The sequence below is a fragment of the Sebastes fasciatus genome, chromosome 12 (assembly GCF_043250625.1).
Source record: "Sebastes fasciatus isolate fSebFas1 chromosome 12, fSebFas1.pri, whole genome shotgun sequence".
Taxonomy (NCBI): Eukaryota; Metazoa; Chordata; class Actinopteri; order Perciformes; family Sebastidae; genus Sebastes; species Sebastes fasciatus.
Window position 1 is genome coordinate 9,277,980 of NC_133806.1, and position 26,623 is coordinate 9,304,602.

General features: G+C 40.5%; 1 protein-coding gene across 1 annotated transcript; it reads right to left on the bottom strand.

Moving 5' to 3' along the window:
* Positions 1-3,161: 3,161 nt before the first annotated feature.
* Positions 3,162-25,732, bottom strand: tmod4 (tropomodulin 4 (muscle)). The gene is made up of 10 exons (XM_074653021.1): positions 25,592-25,732; positions 16,599-16,775; positions 15,536-15,692; positions 13,684-13,803; positions 7,767-7,859; positions 6,317-6,447; positions 5,966-6,073; positions 4,737-4,880; positions 4,448-4,592; positions 3,162-3,601 (listed from the first exon to the last, which is right to left on the bottom strand). The coding sequence occupies exons 2-10, from the start codon at positions 16,698-16,700 to the stop codon at positions 3,579-3,581; spliced, it is 1,023 nt and encodes a 340-aa protein (XP_074509122.1). The 5' UTR covers positions 16,701-16,775; positions 25,592-25,732; the 3' UTR covers positions 3,162-3,578.
* Between the last annotated feature and the right edge of the window lie 891 nt (positions 25,733-26,623).

Below are 26,623 nucleotides of genomic sequence, written 5' to 3' on the forward strand. Positions count from 1 at the left end.
AACCTTCCCTCTCTGCTGAACAGCCTCGTCCTGCATTAGAGAAGTACTCAGTTAAAACAACCAAAGAGCTGATAGAACAATGGCCAAGCGTCAGGGAGAAGAAAACACTGAGTTTGTCCAAAGAAATAAGCCTATTAAGTATGAATGATTGTTAAAATTAACAGAAAGACAGAGAAGTCCATTAAAAGTTCCTAAAAATAACAGAAAGACTCGTCTCAGGAAATAATCTGCTACAAATGCATCCAAATCGCTCGTTTTACACAAACTTCATGCAGTTATTGCGTTCACTATTTGGGTTAATTGTACAGTTTATCAGTTCTGTACTGTTATTGTTTTGCATTGAATATAATATGAAATATCATTAAAATACGTCACTTAGTAAGGGGTCGTCAGCTTACTCAATCATAGAAAAGAGGTCCCTTAAGGGAAAAGGTTGGGAACCACTGATTTAAACCACTTTAATTGGAGCTCAAACTGAAAGGAAGTGCATCCAAAATATCAATAATCACTCATTGCACACAACTACGGCAAGTTCAGTAGGTCAAAGTTGAATTAGGAAGTCAGGTCTGTAAACTGAATGGATGTTTGCAAGAGACAGCTTGGGTCTCAATTTAAACTCTTGCCTTTGTTTCCACTTCACAAAAAAGTCAGATTTTTTGACTGCACGTGTTTCTTCTCCTGTCTGACGTCTTAATGCCATCTTCCCAGATCTCAGCAGTTAACTTGGTGTGACTATAGACAGTGTTACAAACTGACTGAAACAACATCAGCCTAATGTCTTGCTCGTGGATCATTCAGGATCAGAAGAGCAGCACTGAAAGCTGAACCAACACTTGACTTTTCAGCTGAATGCCTCTTATAACCTACAGAATACTATTTTCATCACCCTTTGCTGTCTATTAATTTTTTACCCCTTTCAATTGAGTTCCATCTCTTCTCTGGTAGGACTAATCCTCAGTCAGCTTCACCATAAATCAGCAGCAGATCGGCTGTATTGGTGCTAATCTTGGTAGCGAAGCCACCGGTTAGCATTCTTCACAGGGTGTTCGTTCGTCTCTCTCCGAACAGTTGGAATAAATTGGATAACACCGTCGGGGTCAGCTGGACTTAACATGGGTTAGATTCTGATGACACCGCTAATATGTGTGGAAAGCACGCTCACTTCATTAGTTTGGAGCCTCAGAGCGTCACCACAACACGGGGAGACACTTAATATGTTGAAGATCTCCCTCACTTGTTGTGGAGACTTGGCAGTACGACATGTAAACACTTGTAAAATGCACTGAAGATACATGTATCAATGTCTTCTGATGACCTTTAATGGTCCAGTGTGTAGCATTTGGGGGAACCTATTGACCTATTTGTATACCTATGTTTTCATTAGTGTATAAATCACCTGAAAAGAAAGCCGCTCACACATGATCAGTAGCAAAATCGTTCTGCGTTGGCTGTGCCATTGTTTTGCTCTGGTGAGAGCGGTAAGCGCTACCCTTGGCGTGCTGCACCGCTTGAAATTGCCATCGAGCGCTCTAAATTCAAATTATTTCAACTTTGACCTCGGTGGCCTCTGACCTTTCAAAGCACAACCAATGAGACAACAGCTACAACTGTTGTTGTTGCCTAGAAACAGTGAAGTAGCTTCCTTGCACACTTTTCAATGACATATTATACCCGAGCTGCGCTTTGCCGCTGCAAGGCTCTACTCCCTGCGTCGCAATGAGGGAAGAGCAAATGTCTTATCATGTGAAAGCAGCTTAAGAATCGTTGTGTTTTCAGTTAGCTTAGAATGAGCCCTTCATATCTACATAGGGAGCGGGTCCTCTTCTTGGAGTCTGCCATGTTTCTACAGTAGCCCAGAATGGATAAAACCAAACACTGGTTCTGGTGAGAGCCTTTCGCGTTTTTACGTTAACTGAAGGCCACTTTAATTCTCCGACACACGTGTGAAACTGCGGTAACGTGAGCCAAAGAGTGTAAGACTGATACCGCCAGCCGCTGTCTAACTTCCATTGCGCCTAAAGTAGTGTTATTATGGTAAGAATGTGACCATGGTTTTACACTCGGCGGCTCCCGTTACCGCCGTCTTGGAAAGGGAGGAGTGAGCGGAGGGGTACTCAGTTGGTTGCAATCTGCAACCACACCAGTAGATGTCACTAAATCCTACACACTGACCCTTTAATATCAAGTCTGCTGTTTCAGTTATACAACTTAATTAAAAAAAACGGAAGACAATATGGTAAATACGGCTGCCACAGCATGCATGGCACCCAGCATTACAAAAATACCCGTTTTACAGTGTAACAGCGATCAAAGGGGAGAGAAACCCTCAGAATAGATTGTGGCAAGGGAACGGCACCTTTAAATAATTTCAAGATACCAAATGTCAGCGAAGCCTGTAATGGCTTTAATAATGTGACCTTTGAGAAGTCTAAAAATCAGCTTTCTGCACATTACTTGGTGGTCATGTCAAACTTGACATTAAGTCAGAGCGCTTCAAAGAAATGAGGAAAACAGATTGAAGAAATGAGGGGAGGTAGTGTAGGAACCCCAGCAATGCTGTGAAAATCCTCAGAGGTTAGCAGCTGTTTCTGCTCATAAATCTCAGTGGGTGCACACGTTTGCAACCCTCTTCAAGTTGGTTCTTATATTTGGAACAAGGTAACTCAAGCCCAGTGGACAAGGTTACGTTTCCCATCAGGGTTTGGGGGGTAAAAATAGCTCAGGTGCTTGAGGGATCAGGAGAGACTTTAAGGGATTAAAACGCTGTGATTCTTTACATGAAGGGTTCATCCTTAAAATGCTGCAGTAAGTGTCAATCCTGGGGGGAAATCCTCACTTAATGTTCACCATAGACTACATAGAGAATCCAATCATTGATAATGTTATGATTTTGAAAAAGTCTGTGTTTTACTAAGTTCCACGATATCCTGCTGTACAGTAATCCTGGATCTAATACGGATTAATATGACACAATTAAAAGTTTGTTTGAGCTTCTGCAACACATTCTGTCCAGTTTGCTGCAGATATTCACATTGACCAAAGTATGTGCTTCTTCGGTGCATTAAAACTAATATTTGATATTCATATATCCAATATAAAATATGATGTTCTGATAAAGTGTAGAAACAATAAAATTAAACTTGCCAAACATTTACAAAAAATACTTGAATATATATTTTTATTTAAAGTATTTACAGTTTGTTTTTCTTCCCACAGATAGCACCACATTGAAAATGTTTTCATGAGTGAAAAGAGTTGACCTTTTGTTTGGGATGATGTTGGCGATGCACAAACTAAAAGCACAAAAAATAAAGACACTTCACATTTTGCTTGTGACCTATACATGCCTTTATGATGAATTCAGCAGTCTACAAAAAGCTGGCCGCGGTAAATGAAATGAAATGCTTGGACATGGATGTTAGGTGGGTTGCACCATGCACAACGACCCAGCTTAATTTGGGAGGATTCGTTCAGCTCTGGCGCTCCACACTGAGAAAGCTGGCGCGAGGCTGTCGGTGGCAGTCTGTCTGCAGGCTCCAACGGGCTAAAAGGGTTCTTCTGTTTGCTCCTTGCTGCTTTCATCTTAATCTCTGCTGGCGAACTGCAGAGAGAAGAGAGATGAGATATGACACAAAATAACAGTAAAAAGATGGTTGCTCATACGTCATAAACTTATTACCCCTAAAAATGAAGCCCAAAATCTGTATTTGAGTTTACATTTATAGCATTTTTTAAAAACCTTTTTTTTACTAGGGCTGTCAATCGATTACAATTTTTTAATCACGAGTCATTTTTTATCTGTTCAAAATGTACCTTAAAGGGAGATTTGTCAAGTATTGATTACTCTTATCAACATGGAAGTGGGCAAATATGCTTGCTTTATGCAAATTAATGTATATATTTATTATTGGAAATCAATTAACAACACAAAACTGACAAATATTGTCCAGAAACCCTCAAAGGCAATTAGCATAAAAAATATGCTTAAATCATAACATGGCAAACTCAAGCCTAACAGGGAACAACAGTCGTCAGTGTGTCAGTGTGCTGACTTGACTATGACTTGCCCCAAAACGAGAGGTGATTATCATAAAGTGGGCATGTCTGTAAAGGGGAGACTCGTGGGTACCGATAGAACCCATTTTCATTCACATATCTTGAGGTCAGAGGTCAAGGGACCCCTTGCCAGTTTTTCCTCGACAAAATTTAAAGCAAGTTTGGAGCGTTATTTAACCTCCTTCCCGACAAGCTACAACCAAAAAAATCACAATTGGCATTAAAGAAATTACTGGCATTAAAACAAATGTTAGTTTTATCTATCTATCTATCTATCTATCTATCTTTCATATTTCACACACTAGTCTTCCCCAGTACATCTTAAATATTTACTCCAATCTTTCCATAATTCTACATTGACAATAAGAATGATTTTCTGAGCGTGTCTCACTCATGTCGTTGTTTCGTGTCAAGGCCATGGCAGCTCTGGCGCGGGGACCCTGCTGGGTGAAGTGGTAGCCGAACTTAAGGATGCTGGAGTTGTTCTCCAACATGGAGGCGATCTCCATCTCAACTGAGTCTCCCAGCTTCTGCCTCTGTATGGTACAGGGGTTACCAGCGTTACAACTCAAAACACATTCAATCTCACTTCTTGTATTTATTGCGGGTGGTATGTCACCCATCAGTCAGCGCAGTGAGATGCAGAGTACATCATATAGTTTCAGTTACGCGTTTCAGACCTGGTTGTCAATCTTGAACTCCACCAGTGTGGCGTTGCTGGCCATAGCTTTGATGATCGCCATCATGCCGTCTGAAGTGATGAAGTTGGACTCAACATTAAGACTCTGCAAGCTGGTGTTCTCCTGCAGCATCTCAGCACATGCCTGGTACACACACATGTATACACATCGATACAAAAACTTTAGGGCTGTCCACGACCAAAGAAATCAACTAACACTCATACGATTTTGTCATCTAATCGATTGATTTAATCAACAGATCTGTAAAACTGAGTTTCTCCACAAAAAATAACTCAAAAGCACCACTTTAAATCTTGTGTTTACCAGAGATGTGCTTGAAAGTGTCTTGGAAATAAGTCATTCAGCATGAAAAAAGCATAAAAATGACTAATCGAAACAACCAATTAGTCGACTAATTGACTAAGAGGGGGCAGCCCTTAGAAACTTTATTTAAAGGGCCTTTATGTGAAACATACGACAGCGTATTAGGGCCATTGTAGGTAAAGAAAAATAATTACAGAGCCTGGGTGAGGGGGTAATATTCAGAGAAAAATACTCAATTTCCGAGATTAAAGAAAATGGATATTCTCTGAGATTAAAGTGGCAAATTTATGAAATAATAGTCGGAAATTTGCAAGAAAAAAAAACTCCTTAAAAAGATCCTGAAAGATACATATACCCATTTTCTTTCATGTTCTTAATGTGTTCCTTTATGAACATAAGTAATAATGTTGTAGAACTTACAGGAAAGTAGAGACAAACAACTTCTATCATTGAATACACAAATTTATGCAAATTTATGATTTTATAACCTCAGAGAATATCCGAGTTTGTTTCTCGTAAATGTATGACGTATGACGAATGTAAATTCTGAGGCTATATTAGCCCCCTCCCCCGGCTCTGTATTTATTTATTGTTTTATACCTACAATGGCCCTAATACGCCGTCGCAGAAACATTACATTGTACCACAAGTTGACATTTATTTTATTTGAGGATGGATAGGATTATGGGCTCAATACTGTATATCTGTAAATCAAATTCTCACTGTAACTTTGGAACTAACAGCTATAAATGGCAGAGATGCAGAACAGTATCTGCTTGCTGGGTTTAAATATTTACGTATGAGATCAGTGGCTCTAAGAGTATTTTTCCATATCAACAAAATTAAAACCAGACAATAGAAAATACACAGCATTTGTCAGCTGTCCTGTTGTCATGGTCACTCACATAGGCCACCGGGTCGTTGCTACGGGTCGCAGCGATGCTCAAAGACTCCACGAGAGAGTTTCCCTTCATCGCCTCAAAGATCTCTTTCAGAGTGGGGATGGGAATGTCCTGCAGCACAGACGGAGGGACGTCACCTTTACCAGCTTTATACATTTATTTGGTAATAAGGAAAGATCTGGTGTAGTGTTGTCATGGCAGGTGGTAGAGAGTCACTTTCAGAGAGTGTGTTAACAACAAAAAGTGAAACTACGTAACTTGGAAAGAGTGTAAAGTTTGATGCATGGTTCAATTAAATGCAGAAGCTGATATTTGCATTTCTGTTTGCATTAGTTTTTTTCCCACTCAGCTGACCTTGATGTTGTTGAGGTTGACTTCAGTCAGGCTGCTGTCGTTGTTGTGGATTCTCTCCAGGGTTTCCTCCACGTTGGTGGGGTTGGGCAGCTCGTCGGGGAAGATCTTGAATGGATCTGGTTTCACCACACCTGCAGGAGACACAACATCACAGTTTAGGCTGCAGAGTGGCGTACGTAGTAATCCAGTTTAACGCTTTGTTAGTAATGATTATATACAGTATTAATGTTGAACATAGAGGAGGAAACATACATAATATCACAGATAATATTTAACAACCTGTTGCAGCCTCCCTCAGACTGTTAAAAGAACAACATTAAGACAGAGTGATCTTTTGTCACCTCATGTAGTTTATATACAGCAACTTCCAATCAGTTCCTGTTCAACACATTTAAGGCACGATACGGATATCATTTGTATTACCAGTGCCAATACGATACCAAAACATGCTTCAATGACCTTTACCTTACTTTGAGGACTATAAATATATTTTGCAACTTCTCAATTGCATCAGTGTTTGACTTTTTCTTAACATAATGCACATGATAACTAATTTAACATTATTCAACCATTTAAAACAAGCTTGGAAGAAAGCAACGCTATGTGATGTCATCCAACCTGCATGCGCTACCATGTGACGTGACTTGTGTTCACGGCGTTTCCACAACATAACCGAGCAGCCGAAATACTCTGGTCCATAAACTACCATTTGAGCGTTAATATAATCCTGAACATAACTTTCAGATGGCGATGGAAAGCTTTGATAGATAGCCTTTTAGTGGTGTTAATCACAAGTTTCATCACAACACAATATTATATCAACTCTTTAGAAAACAATTCAATATTTGCAGACATCAAGTGTGCCACATCACGATTTGGATTTGATTCAATTCAATTCAATTCAGGGACCTGCGATCGATATGAGATGATATTATATGCCCATTTAACACAATCGGTTACATTTATATCAACTCACAGAAAGCAACTAAAATATGATTTGACAATTTCATTACTGGTCTCTGTGGGAAGGAAATGGTGACACAGACGCGCCATGGGAATTTCAAAATAAAAGCATATCTTAAAGATGACGATATGTATCGATGTTTTCACTTTGCATCAATGATATGGATCGTTGATCATTGAATCGATATATCGATCCAGATCGATCGATCCTTACACCCCTATAGCCTAGTATTTCATTCTCAGCTAAAGGAAAATAGGAGAATGTTGAAATAATTTCACAGGACATTTTACTCAAAGACTGGAAAACTGTTTTCCAGGAGGCGTGGGGAACCCTGTTAAGGTTGAAAGAGGGAAAAATCTAATCAAAAGACGATGTAAATAAGATTAACAATCTGACCAGCGGTTTATTTTTCTTATGACTTTCATTTATAGCTTGTAAAATATCTCCATACCAATAAAACAAAGATAAAACTGTTGTCATACGTACTGTTGATGCCCTCTGTGTTGGCGATGGTGCCCGTGCATCCCAGAGCATCGTAGTACTGCTTGTTGCTCATCAGCGTGTACATTCCAAGGATAGCTGCAAGTACAGGAAAACAATCACTATGAATACAAGATAACAATGTCTGTGATATTTGAATGAGATCATACTGAATGTTCTGGATTGTGCTTTTGTCATGTTTGTTGTTGCTGTTGCTGTGTCCGTGTACTGATATCCTCAAGACCAATTCACTGCTGCATCTGCAAATAACATGTTTTTACTTGAGACCCAGTTCTGAGTCCAACACAAGAAGAGGCCCAGTTAGTCTCTTGTGTGTCTGTTTGATGAGATAAGGATATTAATGCCTGAGCTCAGCAGGAAACTCAGTCACTGGTTGTATTCTCACAGGCGTCTCGAGGAAGTAACGATACCACACATTTATTACACAAGTTTGAGGGTGAGGGAGTGGGCCTCTAAGCTTCTCACTGTTTTTCTAGCAGACATTGAGTCAGTGTTAAAAGACCACACACAGTTTAGGAAAGGAGAATACTGCTGGAGTCTTGGACAACTTGAGCAACTTCCTCCTAAAGAATGAAATCAGCGAGTTCAGAGTCAATGTTGTGATTTAATCAGATTTGATGAAGTTTGACATTGGCCCACAGAGAGTGAAATGGGAAAAAAAAAATTTTGGCATAGGAACTTTCTGTACATTTTGGTGTATTTTCATGACACATAACAGAACTATTTCTTATTTCTGGCTCTATTTATATATAGGTAGAATCTTTATGGACATCTACAGCATGTGACATCTGAACCAAGAGAGCAGAAAGTCAAATTCTTACTTTACAATTGTCCCTAAAAATACATAGTGGATGCTGAAAACAAGACCCGGTCCAAACCGACTATATGGCTGGACCGTGTATGGTCAGTCTGTGAATTTGTAGTTAAATTGTTACACAAATAGTCAGTCTATGATGTTAAATCCAGCGGTACATGTCCACCAGGTCCGGTGAGGACACAAGGGGACGCGCAGCTCCACTCAGCTGGCCGTTCAAGCGGTGAAGTACCCTATCGTGAAATGCACCTGATTGGTCCCTGGTTTTCTGCTTGCCGTTTCAAACAGGAAACATTAAAACTTTCTGTTATTCCGTCCAAACAATCTTCCAAAATCTATTTCTGAAAACATTTTAAGTGAGAAACAGGCGATGCCACTGCTGAATCTTGTTTCATTTTAGAACTAGATCACCTAGTTTGACAGCTTTGGTCCAAGTTTAGTCGCGCTGGACGGGCTCATTTGCATAAAGGACTGCTTCCGCCTTTTTTTATTTTGAAAGAGCAACGGCCGATGAGGAAACGCCAACACTCGGCCGACCAATCGTGTAACTTCATTAGTCAGTCAGTGACAGACTTTTGCGTTTGTAGAGCAAAAATATGTATGTTTTCTTTAGTGTATAATCACCTCAAAATAAGAGTTATGTTTTCGTCACCTTAGAATGAGACGTTTATATCTACATAGGGAGCGGGTCCTCTTCAAGGAGCCGGCCGCCATGTTTCTACAGCAGCTTAGAACGAGAAAACAGAAAACTGGCTCTAGAGAGGGTCATTCGCGATTTCACATTTTCGCGTCGGCCACCGTAGTTCTCCTACACACCTGGCACACGGGAGAAGTTTCTGTTGGTTGCAATCTGCAGCCTCACTGCTAGATGCCGCCAAATCCTACACACTGCACCTTTAACAACTCTTATAATCTAATAATCAGCCATGGTGGACAAGGTACTCATTTACTTTAGTAAAAGTAGCTTAGTGTAAAAATTCTCCATTGCAAGTACAAGTTCTGCATTTAAAATGTCAGGCAAGTAACAGTACAGCACTATCAACACAATGTACTTAAGCCCAATTGGCCAACTAGCAACAAGCTGTAAATATAACACTGACACATCACCGCCTTTAAAGATGATATGGCAAACGTGTTGGCAAACAGTTGCCTATTAACACATCCAGCACACATGGAGCAACATTAGCATTCATTGGTAGTTGTGTTTCTGGCCTCCTGGTGAATGTAAGCCTAATATTCTCTCTCTTTTTGCTCCGTTTCCACAAACTGCTGAGGGAAATATCTGTCTCTTTAGCTGCTAAATGCTCCACTATGTTCACCAGCTAGTCGCTAACTTAGCATGACTTTTTTATTTTTTAAACAGCTTGAACAGACACTACAGTGAGAGAACAAACCAATGAGCTGGAAGACGGTAAAATTCTTTCTAGAGTCGAGGAGAAGAGCAGAGTCGGATGATAATTATCTTTCGGATCGTCACTACAAGCAACCCCATTCACTTTATACATAGTAGTTTTGTACATTGTTAATATTATGTGTATGTTAATATTAGGGCTGTGTATTGGCAAGAATCTTTTAAATCTAATTTTAGGAAAACTGTCACAGTATAAAGAATACACCAGAAATACACCATTTTCGAATAGGCGAAAATAACACATGCAAAAAACTGCTTTTTTTGCACATAACTACACGGTATTAGCATAATGTGGGCATGTATGTAAAGGGTAGACTCGTGGGTACTCATAGAACCCATTTTCATTCACATATATTGAGGTCAGAGGTCAAGGGAACCCTTTGAAAATCGCTATGTCATTTTTTCCTCTTCAACATTTAGCCTAAGTTTGGAGCGTTATTTAACCTCCTCTGCGACAAGCTAGCATGACATGGTTGGTACCAATGGATTTTTTAGGTTTTCTAGTTTCATTTGATGCCAGTACCTTCACTTTAGCTTTAAACCTGAACTACAGCCTCTGAAAAACAGAATAGCGGTGGATTCTTGAGAAGTTAATTAAAAATTGATACAGTGTTTTGGAGAATTGATACAGTATCGCAAAACATAATATCGTGATACTCATGTGTATCGATATTTCCTTACACCTCTAGTTAATATAATGCCCCCTTTCAGAGCGGTAAATTATTTTGATGCATTTTGAGCAGCTAATTTTCACTACTTTATATACTGCTTTATAGTTTCATCTAGCATTGCATCATATTTTATGAGCAGATCCCATGTTTTGTATATACAATCTGAATGTGCAGAGTGAGAAGTAACTGCAGCTATCAGATAAATACAGTAATGTGAAGTTACAAGTACAATCTTTCCTTCTGAATTGTAGTGAAGCCCCAAAGAAACACAAATTGAAAATACAAGTACAAGCACCTCAAAATTGGTTGATTGCCAGTTAGTGATATATTTTAACTTGTTAGCACTGTAGCTTCATTGGTTTGGAGATTAATTGACATTGTATGTATCTACACATAGATATAATGTTTTAAAGTGATCATCTTCCTCATCATTTTCACTGAACAGATAATAGACAGTTGTCTGTTCTCCTGTTGTTACCGTTTATGACCAGGAGGAGGCAGACCTGCTGGTTTGTTTCTTCCTCCTGTTGTAACCTGCCAAACTGTGTCACACACTGTGACAGCAAACCGCCCTCCCCTCCAGCCTCACTCCACCTCACCAGCCTCCTGACCTGGTGTGGGGAACCATGGGAAGGGCCTTGTGAGGAGAGGGACGCTAGGGAGACAGCTGCCTGCTCAGGAGGAGGGGGGGGGCAATACCGACCATAAACACCCCCTCGTTATCCGGTTTGGCCCTTAGAATAACCCACAGTAGCTTTACAGCGCAAACTAGACTGCAGCAACTAAAAAGCTCAATATAGCAACATGGTGATGATATAAATAAAATGTGGAAATTAACTTATCAGGCTCATGAAGCGGGTTGGCCCAGCTATTCAAACCCCTTTTAGTGTGTTTGTCAAAAAGCCCAAACAAAAGACTGACAGAGGCTAACTGAGGTTTAATCCTCATCTGGACTTCATCCAGGGTTAAATCTCTCTGACGGAGCCGGACAAACAGGCTCCCCTGCTCTGCCTTTCCGGATGCCTGCCTCTCTGTTTGGCCTGTCAGAGGAGTGTGACCTGGTATTCAAAGGATCACACTCAATAAAGAAAACACGTTTTACGATTCAGTCTAACCTTCCTGGTGTCCTCGGGTCAAATTTGACCTGTTTTCAAATTTCACTATATCATAAATATGGATTTCTTTCATCTAATTGCCCCAAAATAACGATGGTCTTTGCAAAAAAATAATAATGACCACTACATTCGTTGAATTATGGGTGTTTTATTCAAATTTATAGCATCTGTGGTCTTCCCGGGTCAATTTTGGGGACTACAGGTGTCATTATGTGATGCCATTAAAACAAATTTAAATGGTTTCAAACCAATATTCTGACTAAACTTTTACATATACCCGTCTGTGATAATCCATCCTCTGAAAATAACTATGGTCAAAATAATTCATAATTTCTGCTTTTTTTAAATAAAAAATTAGGTAGAATTTCATGGAAATGAGGTTTATTAATATAAATTCCAAAGAAAAGTGTAAAACTTATGGCAATGAGTTGTACTGTATGCTTTATAAACAGTCAAACCAGGCCGGGTCGAGACAAAAGTTGCACGGTTGACGGGAAGACAATAGGAGGGTTATTAACCTAATTTCTGAACAAGGAAGTCTGTCTAATACAGCTTTTGTAATTAACGGTAGTTAGTTACAGTGGCTCTTTAAGCAATTCAAAGTGTCTGCTGCTAGAAGATAATTTTGTTAAAGCTAGTCTAGTAATCTTTTTCTTCACTATGCAGCTCTTCCGTGCCCTACATCTTTATTAGTTATTTATCAGGGACAATGCTTTAGAGTTTGGTGTCTTTTTTTTTTACCTTTTCAAAACCAGAAACACTTGACGCTTTAATTTAAGTGTAGGTATAAGATTTCACTTTGATAGGCAAAATATATTTTTTGAATTAGTTCAGACTTTGATTCAAACATATCATCGTTTTAGTCACATGAGGTTGGCACATGGGTTACCATGGTTACATGTCTCCAACCAGCAAGGGCGGCTCAAAGGAAGTGATGACATAAACTAATGCTCAGTGCGTCCGAAAAGGTACATACTACTGTTTATTCACACAACAGTATGCTGAATGATAGTACACATTATGGGTAGGTAATGCATAGTTTACGATTTCAGACGAAGCCATTGTCCAGTCAGCTACCATCGTTAGCCTACCCTTTCTATTGTTTGCTTGTAATGTTGGTGATCAAGGAATACTGCTATTGTTAATACTACTTTAAGGTGATCGTCTACAGCACGTTAATAAAATGTCACATCCACAAATCTTAAATGAGGTCATGTTGAAATAAAGGTTTCAAAAAGACTCCCACAAGACTTGTCCCATTTCATTGTTGATTCTAAGCTCCAGTAAAATGACTTTGAGCTTCACGAAACATGAAAAACGGTGGTTTGTTGATCTGTAACACAGCAGCTTCCCAGTAGTCTGTTTTAAACAGATACAGTATCTTTGCCCCCACCATCCCCATGTTCACTCCACCCTTCCTCTGGCCGGGGGCCAGGCTTATTTATTTTTGTGTTGCTGAGCGTGGGGAATTGGACCCCATCGCATGTCTGGCCATGTCGGTTAGCTTGGGACTACTGGAGCTGTCTCAGTGTTGAGGGAAACAATATAAACCAAACGGTAGAGTCAGTAGAACAGTAGAGTCTGTATAATTGGACTATGTGGGTCAGAGCCACTATGACGAAACACTGAGGTCTTAATCAGAACCTGCTGCTGGGAACCAACATGAGGATAAACAGATGACATCATACGAAGAATAGAGCTTTTTCACAGCACACATTTTGAAATGTCATGGCAGTAAAAGCACAGGTGTAATTGATAACATTAAGAGTGACTGCATTCTATTTAGATGATCTATAGTTCCAGGGTCCTGCTATTTGTTTCACATGTGCTTTTTTATACTTTGAGTCAAAAATCCAAGTCAAAATGTCAGCCAGTGTAGTGTTTGTCTAACCTGCAATGTCACACATCTCTGCGTCAGTGGCATTTTTCAGAGCCTCCTCCAGCTCCGGCTCCAACAGCACCTGCTCGTGCAAAGGGATCTCCGGTGCTGCCTTGGGCACGAAGGTCTTTCCTGGAGATGGAAAGAAAGAAATAGATGAGTTAAGAGATGAAACGAGAAAAAAAGACAGAGGGACATTCAGAAATTAAAATAGGTGGGAGACAGAAAGAGGGGAAACAAGCGGATATCGACAGAGTCAGACGGCTGGGTCCAACGTTGTCCAATGTTTTTTTCGCCTGAATTAAATTTTTACTGGCCCCTATACAATTTTTTTTTAATTTATTAGCGGTTATCAAATAACAACAAAGACAGAAGTTAATTGTCATGTTTAAAAGTAAATGAATCTGGAGTTTCACCGGCATCCTCTAACGCCATCCCACTAAACTCCTGTTTGCAGGATAATTGAAATGCTTACTTGCGCTTCAGCTCATAAACTTTGTCTTTACCTGCCGCCATTTTCTCGCGAGTGTCCGATCAGTTCTGCGCATGTGAAACTCTTAACAGAGATGAGTAGGAAGCGAGATGGCTCGCTCCTAAAGGTAAGTTCACACTACCAACTTTCAAAGTCTTCAGATCGCTGTACTGTTCACAAAACTTGCGGTCTTGTAATCAGGAGTCTTTAAGTCGTTGTGGTTTTCACACTACGTGACTGACCGGTGACCGGGTGTCACACACTACAAGATCTTTCACCAGGAGGAATCTCTGATGAGGTCTCCAAACTATGTTTTGTCACAAAACACACGTGAGAAATACACATGATATGATACGAGAGACACATTGCTGATGTTGTTGGCACATGTGTGTACAAAATAGCCTGTTTCCACCAGTTTGTACACTCTTTTTTACTAATTATTCCTCTAGGTGCTACAACAACTTCACTCCGTGTTGCAAATGCATATTTAGCATGATAGATATCTGGAATGTGTCAGCGAGGCATCGGCGAGTGTTGGTGAGCATCTTTGAGCAGTTCACACATGACGAGTGAGCCAACGCCAATTTGCCTCTGTCGTGTAACGTGAACTAGGCATTAGCTACTTCCATCATCAGCTCCACAAAATACAATGTGTTTCATTTTTTTTTACCACTTGCCCAATTTGCTAGATTTACTAGCCCAACATGGCCATTTTACTTGCCCTGGGAAAGTTGGCAATCCTTATTGTTGAGCCCTGGACAATGTCTGGTGTATTTATGCATCAGTCTGCCAACCAAGTTTCCCAGCATTTTTTCTTTTTTGTTATTTTAATGGGGTTTCTTCAGTCTGAATAGTTTAAACCGTAAATGTGTCTCTGTTTTGGTAAAAACTCTGTTCGGATCATGTTTCCCAAACCACGAGTAAGCCAGGGCTTATCACGGATTTGTGGACCAGCTCTAATAAACTCCAGTTTTTTTCCACTGGAGCCTGGAGATTGTGCTTTCTTATCTTTTTCTTTGTGCTTTTCTCATTCATCTTCACAATTTAAGAATTTTAGACAGGACTTGCAATAGATATGCCTGTTGTATTATTGGTTTCCGTTTCTTAGATGAGTTCCACAGGAACTACAGTACGCATATTCTCAGCCAAATTATTTCCTGGTGGAGGTCTGGACATGTCAGCCTGTGAGACTACGATGGAAATGACCCCAAAACTCAGTGAGCTGCAAAAACCCCACACAGACCTGAAACTAAGAGTCTGAGCTGCTGTGCAGTGGTGCATCGCAGAGTACAATACTGTACAGCTGTCTGCGCCAGAGGGGTTGGAGATGGAAATCTGTGCACACACAGTTGCATGTCCTTGTTGTTACAGACAGGACGGCTGCTCTCTCACCTTTCTTCTCCCTAGTGAAGGGCACCAGGTCCTCCCTGTCCTCGTGCTCCAAGGCCGTCTTCTCCAAGTGCTGCTGCAGGGCGTCACGGTCATATTCCCCCGTTGGGCCCTTCTTCGTCTGGTCACGCTGCCGGTAGCCAGCGGGCAGCATGGCATTCTGGGAGAACAAGAGGTCAAATGTTATGTTGATGTGGCATTAAGACTAGAGAACATGAGAGAATGAACTCATTGTTAACTCAGTGCCTGCATGAAAGGAGGGAGTAGATTAGTAGTATTACATTCATTTTTAAATGTATATACAACATTTTCATCTTCCTAATTACTGACTTTGTCTTTAATTTGATGCACCACTTAAAGAATTGGTCTATTATAAATATGGTCTGAGTATTCAGTGAGACCTGTCGGTATAAAACACTGAGGTGCATTCACATGGTTCTGCAGTGACGATACAAGTTAAAGCATCATTTTGAGGTAACGTTGTAAAGTATACTTATAGTGTTTCTTTATTCTGAGGTTATAATGTAGAATTGAGTTATTCACCCAAAACTGACAACATGTATCACACAATTTGTAACATGTGGGTGGGCGATCATGTACAATGAAGGGCTGAGAGTTGCTCAATCCAACCAGTCGCTGCACCTGCCTGAAGCATTTTCTGTTATCATTTTTAATTTGGGAAACTTTGTTATGGCAACATTTGCTTTAACTGGTTGAGTTCGCCGCTTGATTTCACTTCAATTGATCTTTTGCCCTCGACTCTTATGCTGCTCACTTCTTGTACAGTATGTAACAGATTTAATCACTGCGTGGGCTCACTGAAGGGAAGACATTGCAATAAAGAGGCCCTGAATGCACCGCTCTTCTTTGATGTCCTTCATCCTGCAGATTTTTGTTTCGCTGTCAATTAACAAGCTGCACCACGTAGATACAGAGCACCAGGGGAACAAAAACCTGCAGGACTTGTGGACCTCAGGCGCCAGATCTGACCACCGAGGCCTTGTGGCATTGGAGACCAGAAGCCGACCACCTGGCTGGTTTAAGAAAAATCAAGCGCTTCCCGTACCTCGGGGTCCATCTCCTGCAGCTCCTCCTCCAGCTGATCCAGCTCTGCAGCACTGAGGCCCTTGAGGATGGCATCCTCGTCGATGTCCCTGGGGTCCGACATGGCTCCTGAGGTTCTGGCTCACATACACACACACTCACTCATACACACCGTTGCACACCTCTGGGCGAGAGGGCACTGCGAGAAAAGGGAAGAGAGAGGAGGGGGGGGGAATTAGAGTTTGTTTTCTCTTTTGGTGTCTTGTGTCCTCTGCTCATTAAGAGTTGTAGGATTTAACTGAATCTGTACCCCAACCTCAGTTTATACCCTTAGCAACACATTTAGTGTAAATAAAGTTACACAGTATCATATCTTATTGTGTTTGTATCATATTTCAATGTATAAAATCGTATTGTTTTGTTTCATATTGTATCCTTCCTTATTGCATCATATTATTGTAGTGTTACATACAGTATTGCATCATACTGTACAGTTACAGTATTGTACCATACTGTTACATATCATTACATTTCATATTGTAGTATCATATTGTATCAACTTTGTTCAGTATTGCAACATATCGAAACATACACTATTTTGTTTTATATTCTTGTATCTCATATCTTAAGGTGTTTATATATCATATTGTATTGTGTTGCATCCTATACCTAATAAACAGTATTGTACTATATCGTACATTATTGTATGGTATCATCCTAACATATAGATAGATACAAATTAGTTTTTTTAAACACGGGAAAACCCACAAACATGACTCAATCAAAACCGAGTATATGTCTGGACTGTGTACGGTCAGTCTGTGAATTTGTGGCTAACTTATTACATAAATAATCAGTGGTCATGTCTATAATGTTAAATCCAGCGGTACATGTCCACCAGGTCCGACGAGGACACTAGGGGACGCGCTGCTCAACTCAACTGGCCGTTCAAACGGTGACGTACCCTATCGTGGAATGCACCTGATTGGTCCCTGGTTTCGTGCTTGCCGTTTGAAACAGAAAACAACACGGCGGCCTGCTCGTAAACTTTCTGTTATTCCGTCTAAACAATCCAACACAGTGAGGCATACAGCTTATTGATTAGACAGTGGTATCGGATTGGTACGCGGTATCGGCTGATACCCAAACCCCAGGTATGGCTATCGGTATCGGAACTGAAAAAGTTGGATCAGTGCATCCCTAAACAGGGTCGAAAATTTGCGTGACCACATTGGTGTCATGTTTCCATCGCCGTTGATCGGAGCTCGAGCCGATAAATTCCTGTGACTACTGCAGAGTCATTAGTCCCAGGAATGAATGCTAAATGTAACCTTTCCCACTGAAGACAAAAGCCAGATGTTAGTGGGGTTTTTTGTCCAGTGGGAATGGGGCTATACGGTGTTCATATAAAATTGTATTGCTGGAGGGATGTCTCATGGTCGGCACCAGGCTAAGGACACCAGGGTGCCCCCAGGTTATCAGAGAGACGAAATTGAGGAAATTAGAAATCACTCTGTCCTCATTTTACCTGGGGACTCCCCTGGAATACTACTGTCCTTGCCAAACAGTTTCATGATCTTCATTAAGCTTATTGGCTGCCTTATCCAGAGAGCTTCAATAATGTAATGATGATAATAATAGATGCATTTCCAATAACAAATCTGCAATACTCAGGAGGGCAGAGACTGTATAAATATGCTGCAGCGGCCTCCAGGACACACGCTTACAGTATATAAGCTTCATTCTCACAGTAAAACACACGGAAGGTGAGCAACCATCCACTGATGCCCTGCTGTGTGAAAGGCGAAGAGGTAGAGCGAGGCAGAAAAGTGAAGAGTGTGAAAGGGAATAGAGAAAGAGAGCAAAGTCTTTGTAACTCTAAACCCTTAGCTCACCACACAGCAACTAAGAATAGCAGAACGGAGAGATGAGAGGGGTGGAAAGTGCAATCCCTTATTTATCACTGACGGACACTCGCTCATACAGTAGTGGACACACCCGAAACATATCTGCACCCAGTGATGAAAAGGCACAAACACATAACGGCAGTCTCCGATACGGCAAAGAGCAGCGAGTTCGAACTACACAGCAAGGAGTCCCACAATGATTACTCTGTCAAAGTATGAGTAATGCAGCTATCAGGTTTGTGAGCTCCAATGTTTTCATTTTCAGTCCAAATTTCATCCCAACTTGGCCAGGGAAGAAAACCCATCACAGCTCAGGTCACATGTGGTTTCATTCAGCCAGTCTGCTTGTATAATGTCGGGAACCAATAACATCTGTGATCTGTGATGGCAACAAGAGTTCATGTAAAGCAGGCAGCTTTCTGCATAAGTATATAATCACTATGTATGCTCAGGGATTAATTAAAGGGATATTTAGTTACACAGGCCATTGTCAACTTGTACTTTTACCAGTAGGTATTACATCAATACAACTTTTCTCCAACTACATAAAAGGTCTGTTACCCCCAATATAAGAGAAAATGCCCCCAAAAAGTCTGAAGAAATGGTAATACACTGCTGTCCTAAATACTGTAATGTTAAAGTCCAACTGAAATTACAATTGGCCCTTCGCTAAGCCCCGCCCCCCTCTGCTACTCGATCAAGCTGTCAGAGCTACCATAGAGCGCACACTGTCAATAACTGCACTCCCTGCATAAATATGCATGGGAGTCTATGGAGCAAAGCCGTATAGTTGTCGGACCCTGCTCGGGGCTGCTTCGCTATGATTGGCCGGTCTGCGTACGAGGGGCAGGACTTAGTAAAGGGTCAATTATGTCCAGGCCACACTGCCTGCATGAGCAGCACGTGACAGCTACCTCGCTGAACTGCTGCGTCCCTCACCCGTGTGGTGTTCACACCGAGAACGTTCCTGCTGCTGCGCTGCTACAGAATGTACTTTGTGCTATTCCAATGCATGGTAAAGTTATTATAAATATAAATACAACCTGTAAACTTTATATGAGAGCATCAAGACTCAGCTCAGCTTAGAAGATGATCCACTGACACTGAATCAGTGAGCGGCTATGTGAGTCAGACATTTTGATTAAAATTTCCCATTCAAACCAAGTTCATTTGAATGTAATGTTAAACAGGGCTACAACCGGTCTCTCTGCTGTACAATATAATTAACTTTACTAGATTCTATTTTAGATTGGATTTCCATTTGAGTACTGCTTTATTGTTTACTTTTTCTCTTGAAATTATATATGTTGCATTCTTTGTGTTCAAAGACAAAAGTTGAAATTTCTGATATACAATAGTTGTCAATGAGTTATTGGTATTGACCACGAACCTGGAAACCACTCTGCTAATACAGTGTATAAATGGTCAAATATCTGCCAGGGTTGTGTAAATTCTATTTTAATAATAATATAATATTATATAGAACTGAATGTAATGTAGCACTAAATCAAAATTATATGTTTTCTTTGTGTCATTTTGTGTGTTTGTGGTGTCAACGGATCAACTTCCTGTTTCTATAGTCAAATGATCAGGTTTCCATGACAACAATACTTTGCTCCAGTGACACACAAACTACGTGACCATTACCTTGTTCATGTCAAGGTAACGCCTGTTTGGTTGGACTCACTGATCAGATTATATATATTGTTTATTTGGGAATAAGGGAAAAAATAATATGTTTTGCATGTAAACGTAGTCACTGAATCAAAGAATGACAACTTACTATGTGTGTGCGTGTGTGCAAGTGTTTCAGATCTTCTCCTTGAACAAGACCTTTGAAACTATCACTTAAAAATTAGTAATAAGGGGCATATAAAACGTAAAAGTGACAGAGATGTGATGTGGTATAAATAATACAGTATAATATATTACAAAATATATAAAACCAGACCAAAAGTTTGTATTGATTTATATATGTTGTTAATATAATAATGAGGGGCTCAACTTTTCCTTCCTTTTCCTGATTAACGGATCTGATTTAGTGACATTTTGTAATTTAAACATCTTCACATTAGCAGAAAATTTCAATTACCTCCTTTACCCTGCATTTGCTCCAATGCATTTCAAACAGCAGACCAATTTATATAAACTACAGAAAAGCAAAGCTTGCTATAGAAACTTGCTCCTGTATGCCTGGCAGCTCTTCGTCGACGCTGTGTGGCTCTAATGCATAAAGCCAATGACACAAACAGCGGATCACACAACCGAGTGCAGCGGAAGATGGAGGAGATTTAAAGGGATGAGGACAAGGAGGCTGCAGCTCAAAGGACCAGCTGGAGGATAAATCTACAGAGACTCACTTTTTGTCTGGGATAAAAGGTTTTACTAGCCTTTACCACCTCCGAGCCAAAACACAGCCTCCAAGTGTTCTCACCTCTTTACATAACCTTCATTATTACCAAGAAACTATTTGACGGTATACTAGTATTATCTGTGTAGTTAGCAGTGAGGTCACATTTAACCAAGAGTTTAAGTTTTAAAACATCAAGCATCCTCACTGGGGGAAACATTTCCTTGGAGCATCACTAAAGAATTAACTCTTTATTACCTCCGCCAAGGAGGTTATGTCTTCTGTTTGGTTTGTTTATCTGTTTTGTCAGCAGGATTACAGAAAAACTACTAACTTGATTTTCATGAAAATTGGTGAAAGGGTTTAGCATGGGCCAAGGAAAAAAACATTATATTTTGGAGTGGATCAGAATCACGGGGTGGATACCTTCACTTGTAGAAATTGGCCTTGGTGGAGGTCTGTGCTCCAAATTCTATATTTCTGTAGTTGTTCATCAAACTACAATTTTCTAAATTGATTCTAATTGATTAATTTTTTTTTGTATTTAATAATTCTATTCTGCTTTATGTAAATCCATTTTCAGGCCGTATTCTATCTCAAATCTAAGACATTTTGGCATGAAAATGTAGTAATTCCTCCGTTAACTGTTCCCAATCCCCTTTGTAACAGTTTTTTTTTGTTTTGTTTTCTACTGTATTTAACGTATAGAGAGCAATCTGTGACTTAAGAAGTGAATTTGAGCCTGTGCTCCATCCAAACAAGGATCATGTGATTTGCCTGCAGTCAAGCCTTTGAGCCGTGCTTATTGTTGAGTTAAATGCATGGCTGTTTTCTGACACTTGAGCTAAGTGTGAGGGCTCAGACAACTGTGTTGCCGGCAGCCTGCCAGTCAAGGAAGCAAAGAGCAAAATACTTTGACATATACAGTTTTAGAAAGAGATCATACTGAATGGTTTGGTTTTTACAACAGTGCATTTCCTCTTCTAGTATTATATCTAATCCAGATTAGATCAATACTTTTTCGTTCAGAGGGAATATGTGTTGGCAGCAGTAAAATATAAAATAGTTAAGCTATCAAAAAAACTGCATGGACTTTGGCAGATAACAGAAAATGGCATCATGGGGGCGGGAGGGTTAAGCGGACAAACAGCCAGGCCCAACATTGTGTTTTCATTTGTTTTGACATTTCATTTGGCACGTTCCGCATGCCAGGAAGCCTCACTGGAAACAGACTGGACGTTCGTGAATGTGCATCTGTCACCAGCAGTCCCAGCAGGATTTCTATATGAACCACAACAAACTGGGGAGTGGTGGCTTTCACCTGCCGCTGCCAGCTGGCTCTCTTTTTCCAGTTTAAATCTCAACCATCTCCTGCACATGCAGTTGCTGTCTTTATGAGAGCCGTGACATTAGCTGAGCCTGGTTATAGATGTACAGTACGTCTATATTTTATTACGGTCGGTTAGTGACAGCTACCCAATAATCAAACCCCATCTGAACGAGTGCCAGGTCTGATTTTTCCCTCGTGTGTGACACAGGACTAATGTTCCTAAACGATGTCAATGCCAGAAAAAGCTCATGGAGTCATATTTACAGTGACATGTTACCTACGTGTGACTCTTCTTGGCAAGTCAGAACAGAATTTGTCATCATTATTACCACAACAGTAAGTAAATAATGTTAGCATTCTCCTGAGATAAATGTCGTGATTACAGCTATCTGGGACAACGAGGGGACTGAGAATAAAACAGGCAGCTTGATTTAATGAGAAACCTCAAATCATAGTAGGCCTCAGGGCTCATTCTGTGACTAGAGTGTGTTTTAAACAAAGTTGGGTAAAATTAGAGTGAGTGTGAGCTAACTTTTACTTAGAACTGAGCCCGGGGTTCAGTAGCATTTCCGACTTCTGAATGTAAAATTAATGCACTTTATGTACAGTAGTGCCGTCAAATAGTTTGGGCTGTACACTACTTTCTGCAAACAAACCCACATAATGTGTCCATATATACAGAGAAGTAAATGAGTGAACAAGCGAGTAAATTAGGACACAGCCCTGGACATTCAACCTGAGCAGTGCTGTGTCTCGATTTACGTACTTCCGTACTTAAACTTGCTATTTTGAGTGCATAAATGCATTCACACTGAGAAGTAGCGCAAAATGCACTCTAAGTACCCAGATGTTGTACTCAAAACGGTCAAAACGTTGAGTGTGGAACGCTGGACACTTCTCACCCTCATGGTCGCCATCTTCGCTATGTAGCGGAAGGAGAGGGGCCACCAACCTATTTCAAACTTGTGAAAATGGCGGGTGAGGAAGCTGCAGCGGTTGCGATTGAAACGGCAAACACTGAACTATACAAATTTAAGTTATATATGCATTTTTTTTCACTAAGTACCACTCTACTGTAGTCAGAAAGAAGCCATTATTGAGTTGATTTATCCGTCTTAATTGAATTACTGCCGATGCGGCCGTGGCTAACTATCACAAGCTGATCTACCGAGTTTCCGGTGAGTGCACAGCAGCCGTGTGCGATTTGAGACACTACACTACCCTGTTGAAATTCACGCACTACACAAGTAAGTGCATAGTGTACACAGTGTACTACATGGATGTGTACTAACGGAAGTATCCAAATTGAGACACAGCACAGGTGTAATCAACCACAATAACTGAACAAATCTGTGCAAGTTTTATGTTTGCAGGGCCTTTAAAGGAGTCGCTGTCACATTGACTATTAAAAGGTATAGTCACGTTAATCTTCTGTTCAATAAAACTGCCCTGCACTCTGCTCAGAAACAGGATGTGATGTCACGGTTTTGATGTGGGTATATAAATAAATAATAATCAGAGCGATCCCAAATTGTAAATCTGTGAGAGCGATGCTACAGTGTGTTGAACGACATTAGAAAAATAAACACGGTGCATCACTATAGGTGGACATCCATTCGGTCAAAGTTGAACAAAGGTGAACTCTGACCTGCCAGCCCACCAGAGCCAGCTAGAGATCACACCAAAACAGGAAACACATGCTTGAATTAGTCTGTCGCGCAGGCTTCTATAGAAGTGAACGGAGAATATATTTGGAATTGAAATGTGACTGTACCTAAACAATCATCATAAATTACAGCTAACATGTCAGACATCTCATGGAGCAAATGTTTCCTCCAACAGCTAAAGCAGCTGTTCCAACTGCCCTGATTATTGCAACCACTTTGGTCCTTCCACCTCCAACCATCTGTTAAGCTTTGTGCTTTGGGCACTTTGGTCACAGCAGTTAAAGTATTCAGAGATTTCATGATTCTGATTCAGTAAATGTTTGTGTAGTAATTTAAAGAACACACTGTAGCAGAGATGGGTGGATGTTTGTGGAAAAAAGGCACTTATTTTGGAGTAAATAAGTGCAGTAAATACCTGATTCACTGCATGTGAGCTGTACAATTTGTTATTGTCCACGTCCATTAAAGACCTCCAGTAACTCTACGTCAAAAGTAGTGCATTGAGACAAGAAGCAGTGAAGAGTTACTTTGTGTTTTATAAGTCAAAGACCATTACAAGGGTTTAGATTTCACAGTGACAAAGGTTGTAAACTCATAAATGCTCCTCGTGATTTACACTCGGCTTCTGTGCCAGGGCGTTTGTTTTTACTGGAGCAGAAAATAAACTTTGAGGTCATTTCTCTCAGTTTCGCTGATCTTTGTTTCGATGATGGGTCTATTTTTTTGCGAAATGGTAGCAGATTTATTTTTTTAATGAATAGGCTACAAGCCGACTGCTCAGGAGATTTGTCACCATCCGCAGGTCGCCTTCTCCACGTCTTACCGCCCAAGTGAAACATTCCAAATCTGCCCTGAGATTAATTTTAGCTTCACAAGTCAGCTACTTCCAGCCGTGTGAATCCTCACCCAGCTTGGGTTGCTCCTTGAGACTGTACAGGAGCACCATTTTGAGGCCCAGAGAACAACTTGGCTGCATAGGTTCTGCTCCAAAGTTTCATTTTTTAAACAAAGTCAAATAATGTGGAACTGCTGCAGAGCACTGATGCAGATATTCATAAAAAGAAGAGCAACAAGTGGAACTGTATGTCAATAAAAAGACACTAACTGTGTTGACTCTGCAGTAAGGTCATATCTAGATAAAGAGTGAGGTGCCCACTTCATCTTTAATGAAGGCAGACAATTTAATCCAGTGACAGATATACAAATGTCACACACTAATGGACCTTAACTGGACGGGCTGTGCAGGCGGAGGGCAAACTTAACTCTCCTTCCCTTGTTTCCAAACTCTGCAGCCCACTGAGACAACATCTCCAAATCCCCTGTGATGAATTAACGGCACAGCGATGAACAGCTATTGGATGGCTCATCCCCTCCACATACCACACTGATAGCTTCATTTGAGCGACAGCATTTCAGTTTTCAGCTGACCCTCTGCAGAAGCCTCCCACAGAGAGACACAAGGTTTCAGCCTGGAAACTCATATCAGCATCAAAATGAAAATAAATCCAGTTGAGCATCAAGTCACCAAACTTCTGCACAGATACATCTGATTTTTTGGATTCACGTCTCCCATTCATTCTGCAGCTTTGTCCTATTTCAAATCCAGTCTAACACAAGGGTTTAAGGAAATGGAGACCCCCCAAACAGACAACCCAGAGAGAAAGATTAAGGTGTGGGTCACCCCAATTTGCCAGCAGGACCCCCACCCACCCTCCCAAAAGAAACACACAGAGCGACAGAAGGGAGCAGCCTCACACCTACCTTCACAGAAGCGCAGTGCTGAAGCCCCTCGGCAAGGCAGAGCCTGCAGTTAGAAACCAGAGAAAGTTTTTTTTCCTCTCCCCCCTCCTCTCTATCTCTCTCTCTCTCTCTTGCTCACACTCACTCTACCCCCTCTCTTGTGTGTCAGGCTTCAGGGCTGCTTTGCTGAGACAGGCATACTGACGGACAGCACTTTGAGAAGTCAGCATTTTATTATTTTGGCTGTGTGAGAGAGAGAGAGAGGAGGGGGGAGGTATAGAGAGAGAGAGAGAGAGAGGGGGAGAGAAGTGGGGCATGAACTCATATGTTCATCAGTCATTCAATTAAAACTGAGAGCAGTCAGACAGAAAGAGAAGGGCTGACATCTAGTGCTTTGAGTTGAGTTGTACCAAATGGGACTGCACCTGTCGCTTTCTCTTAAAAGTGATTTCACCACAATTCTGTTATGTATTTTCTTACAGATCATATTTTATCATTGTTTTATTGTACATTTTATGATTATTTTTTATTTCTGCATGGATTGAAGAAGAAAGGTATTTATTGATCCCAGAGGGGAAATTACATTTTTTCACTGTTATTTTATACACACAGTATTTTTTTTACACAGGCCCGAAATACACACACATGCACAAACAGGACCTATAGACATGCATTAATGGAGAGATGAGGGGGCTGCCCCTGACAGAAACCTATATATATATATATATATATTTATACATATATATATACACATACATACACACACACATACATACATACTGTATATATACATACATATACACATACATATATATAAAAATAGAAGAAAAAATAAATAATAATACAAATAATAATGATAATTAATAAATTAATTTAATTAAATTTAAAAAAGGAAAAAGAAGATACTACTACTGGCTACTCAGAGATTACTGTAGTGGGTTTCTAAAAAAAATGACAAAAAGGTGACAGCTATGTTTCTAAGGAGTTAACTAGTGGAGACCAAACCAGAGCAAAAAAAGAGAGTAAATATTGGACTTACATTCAGGAGATAAA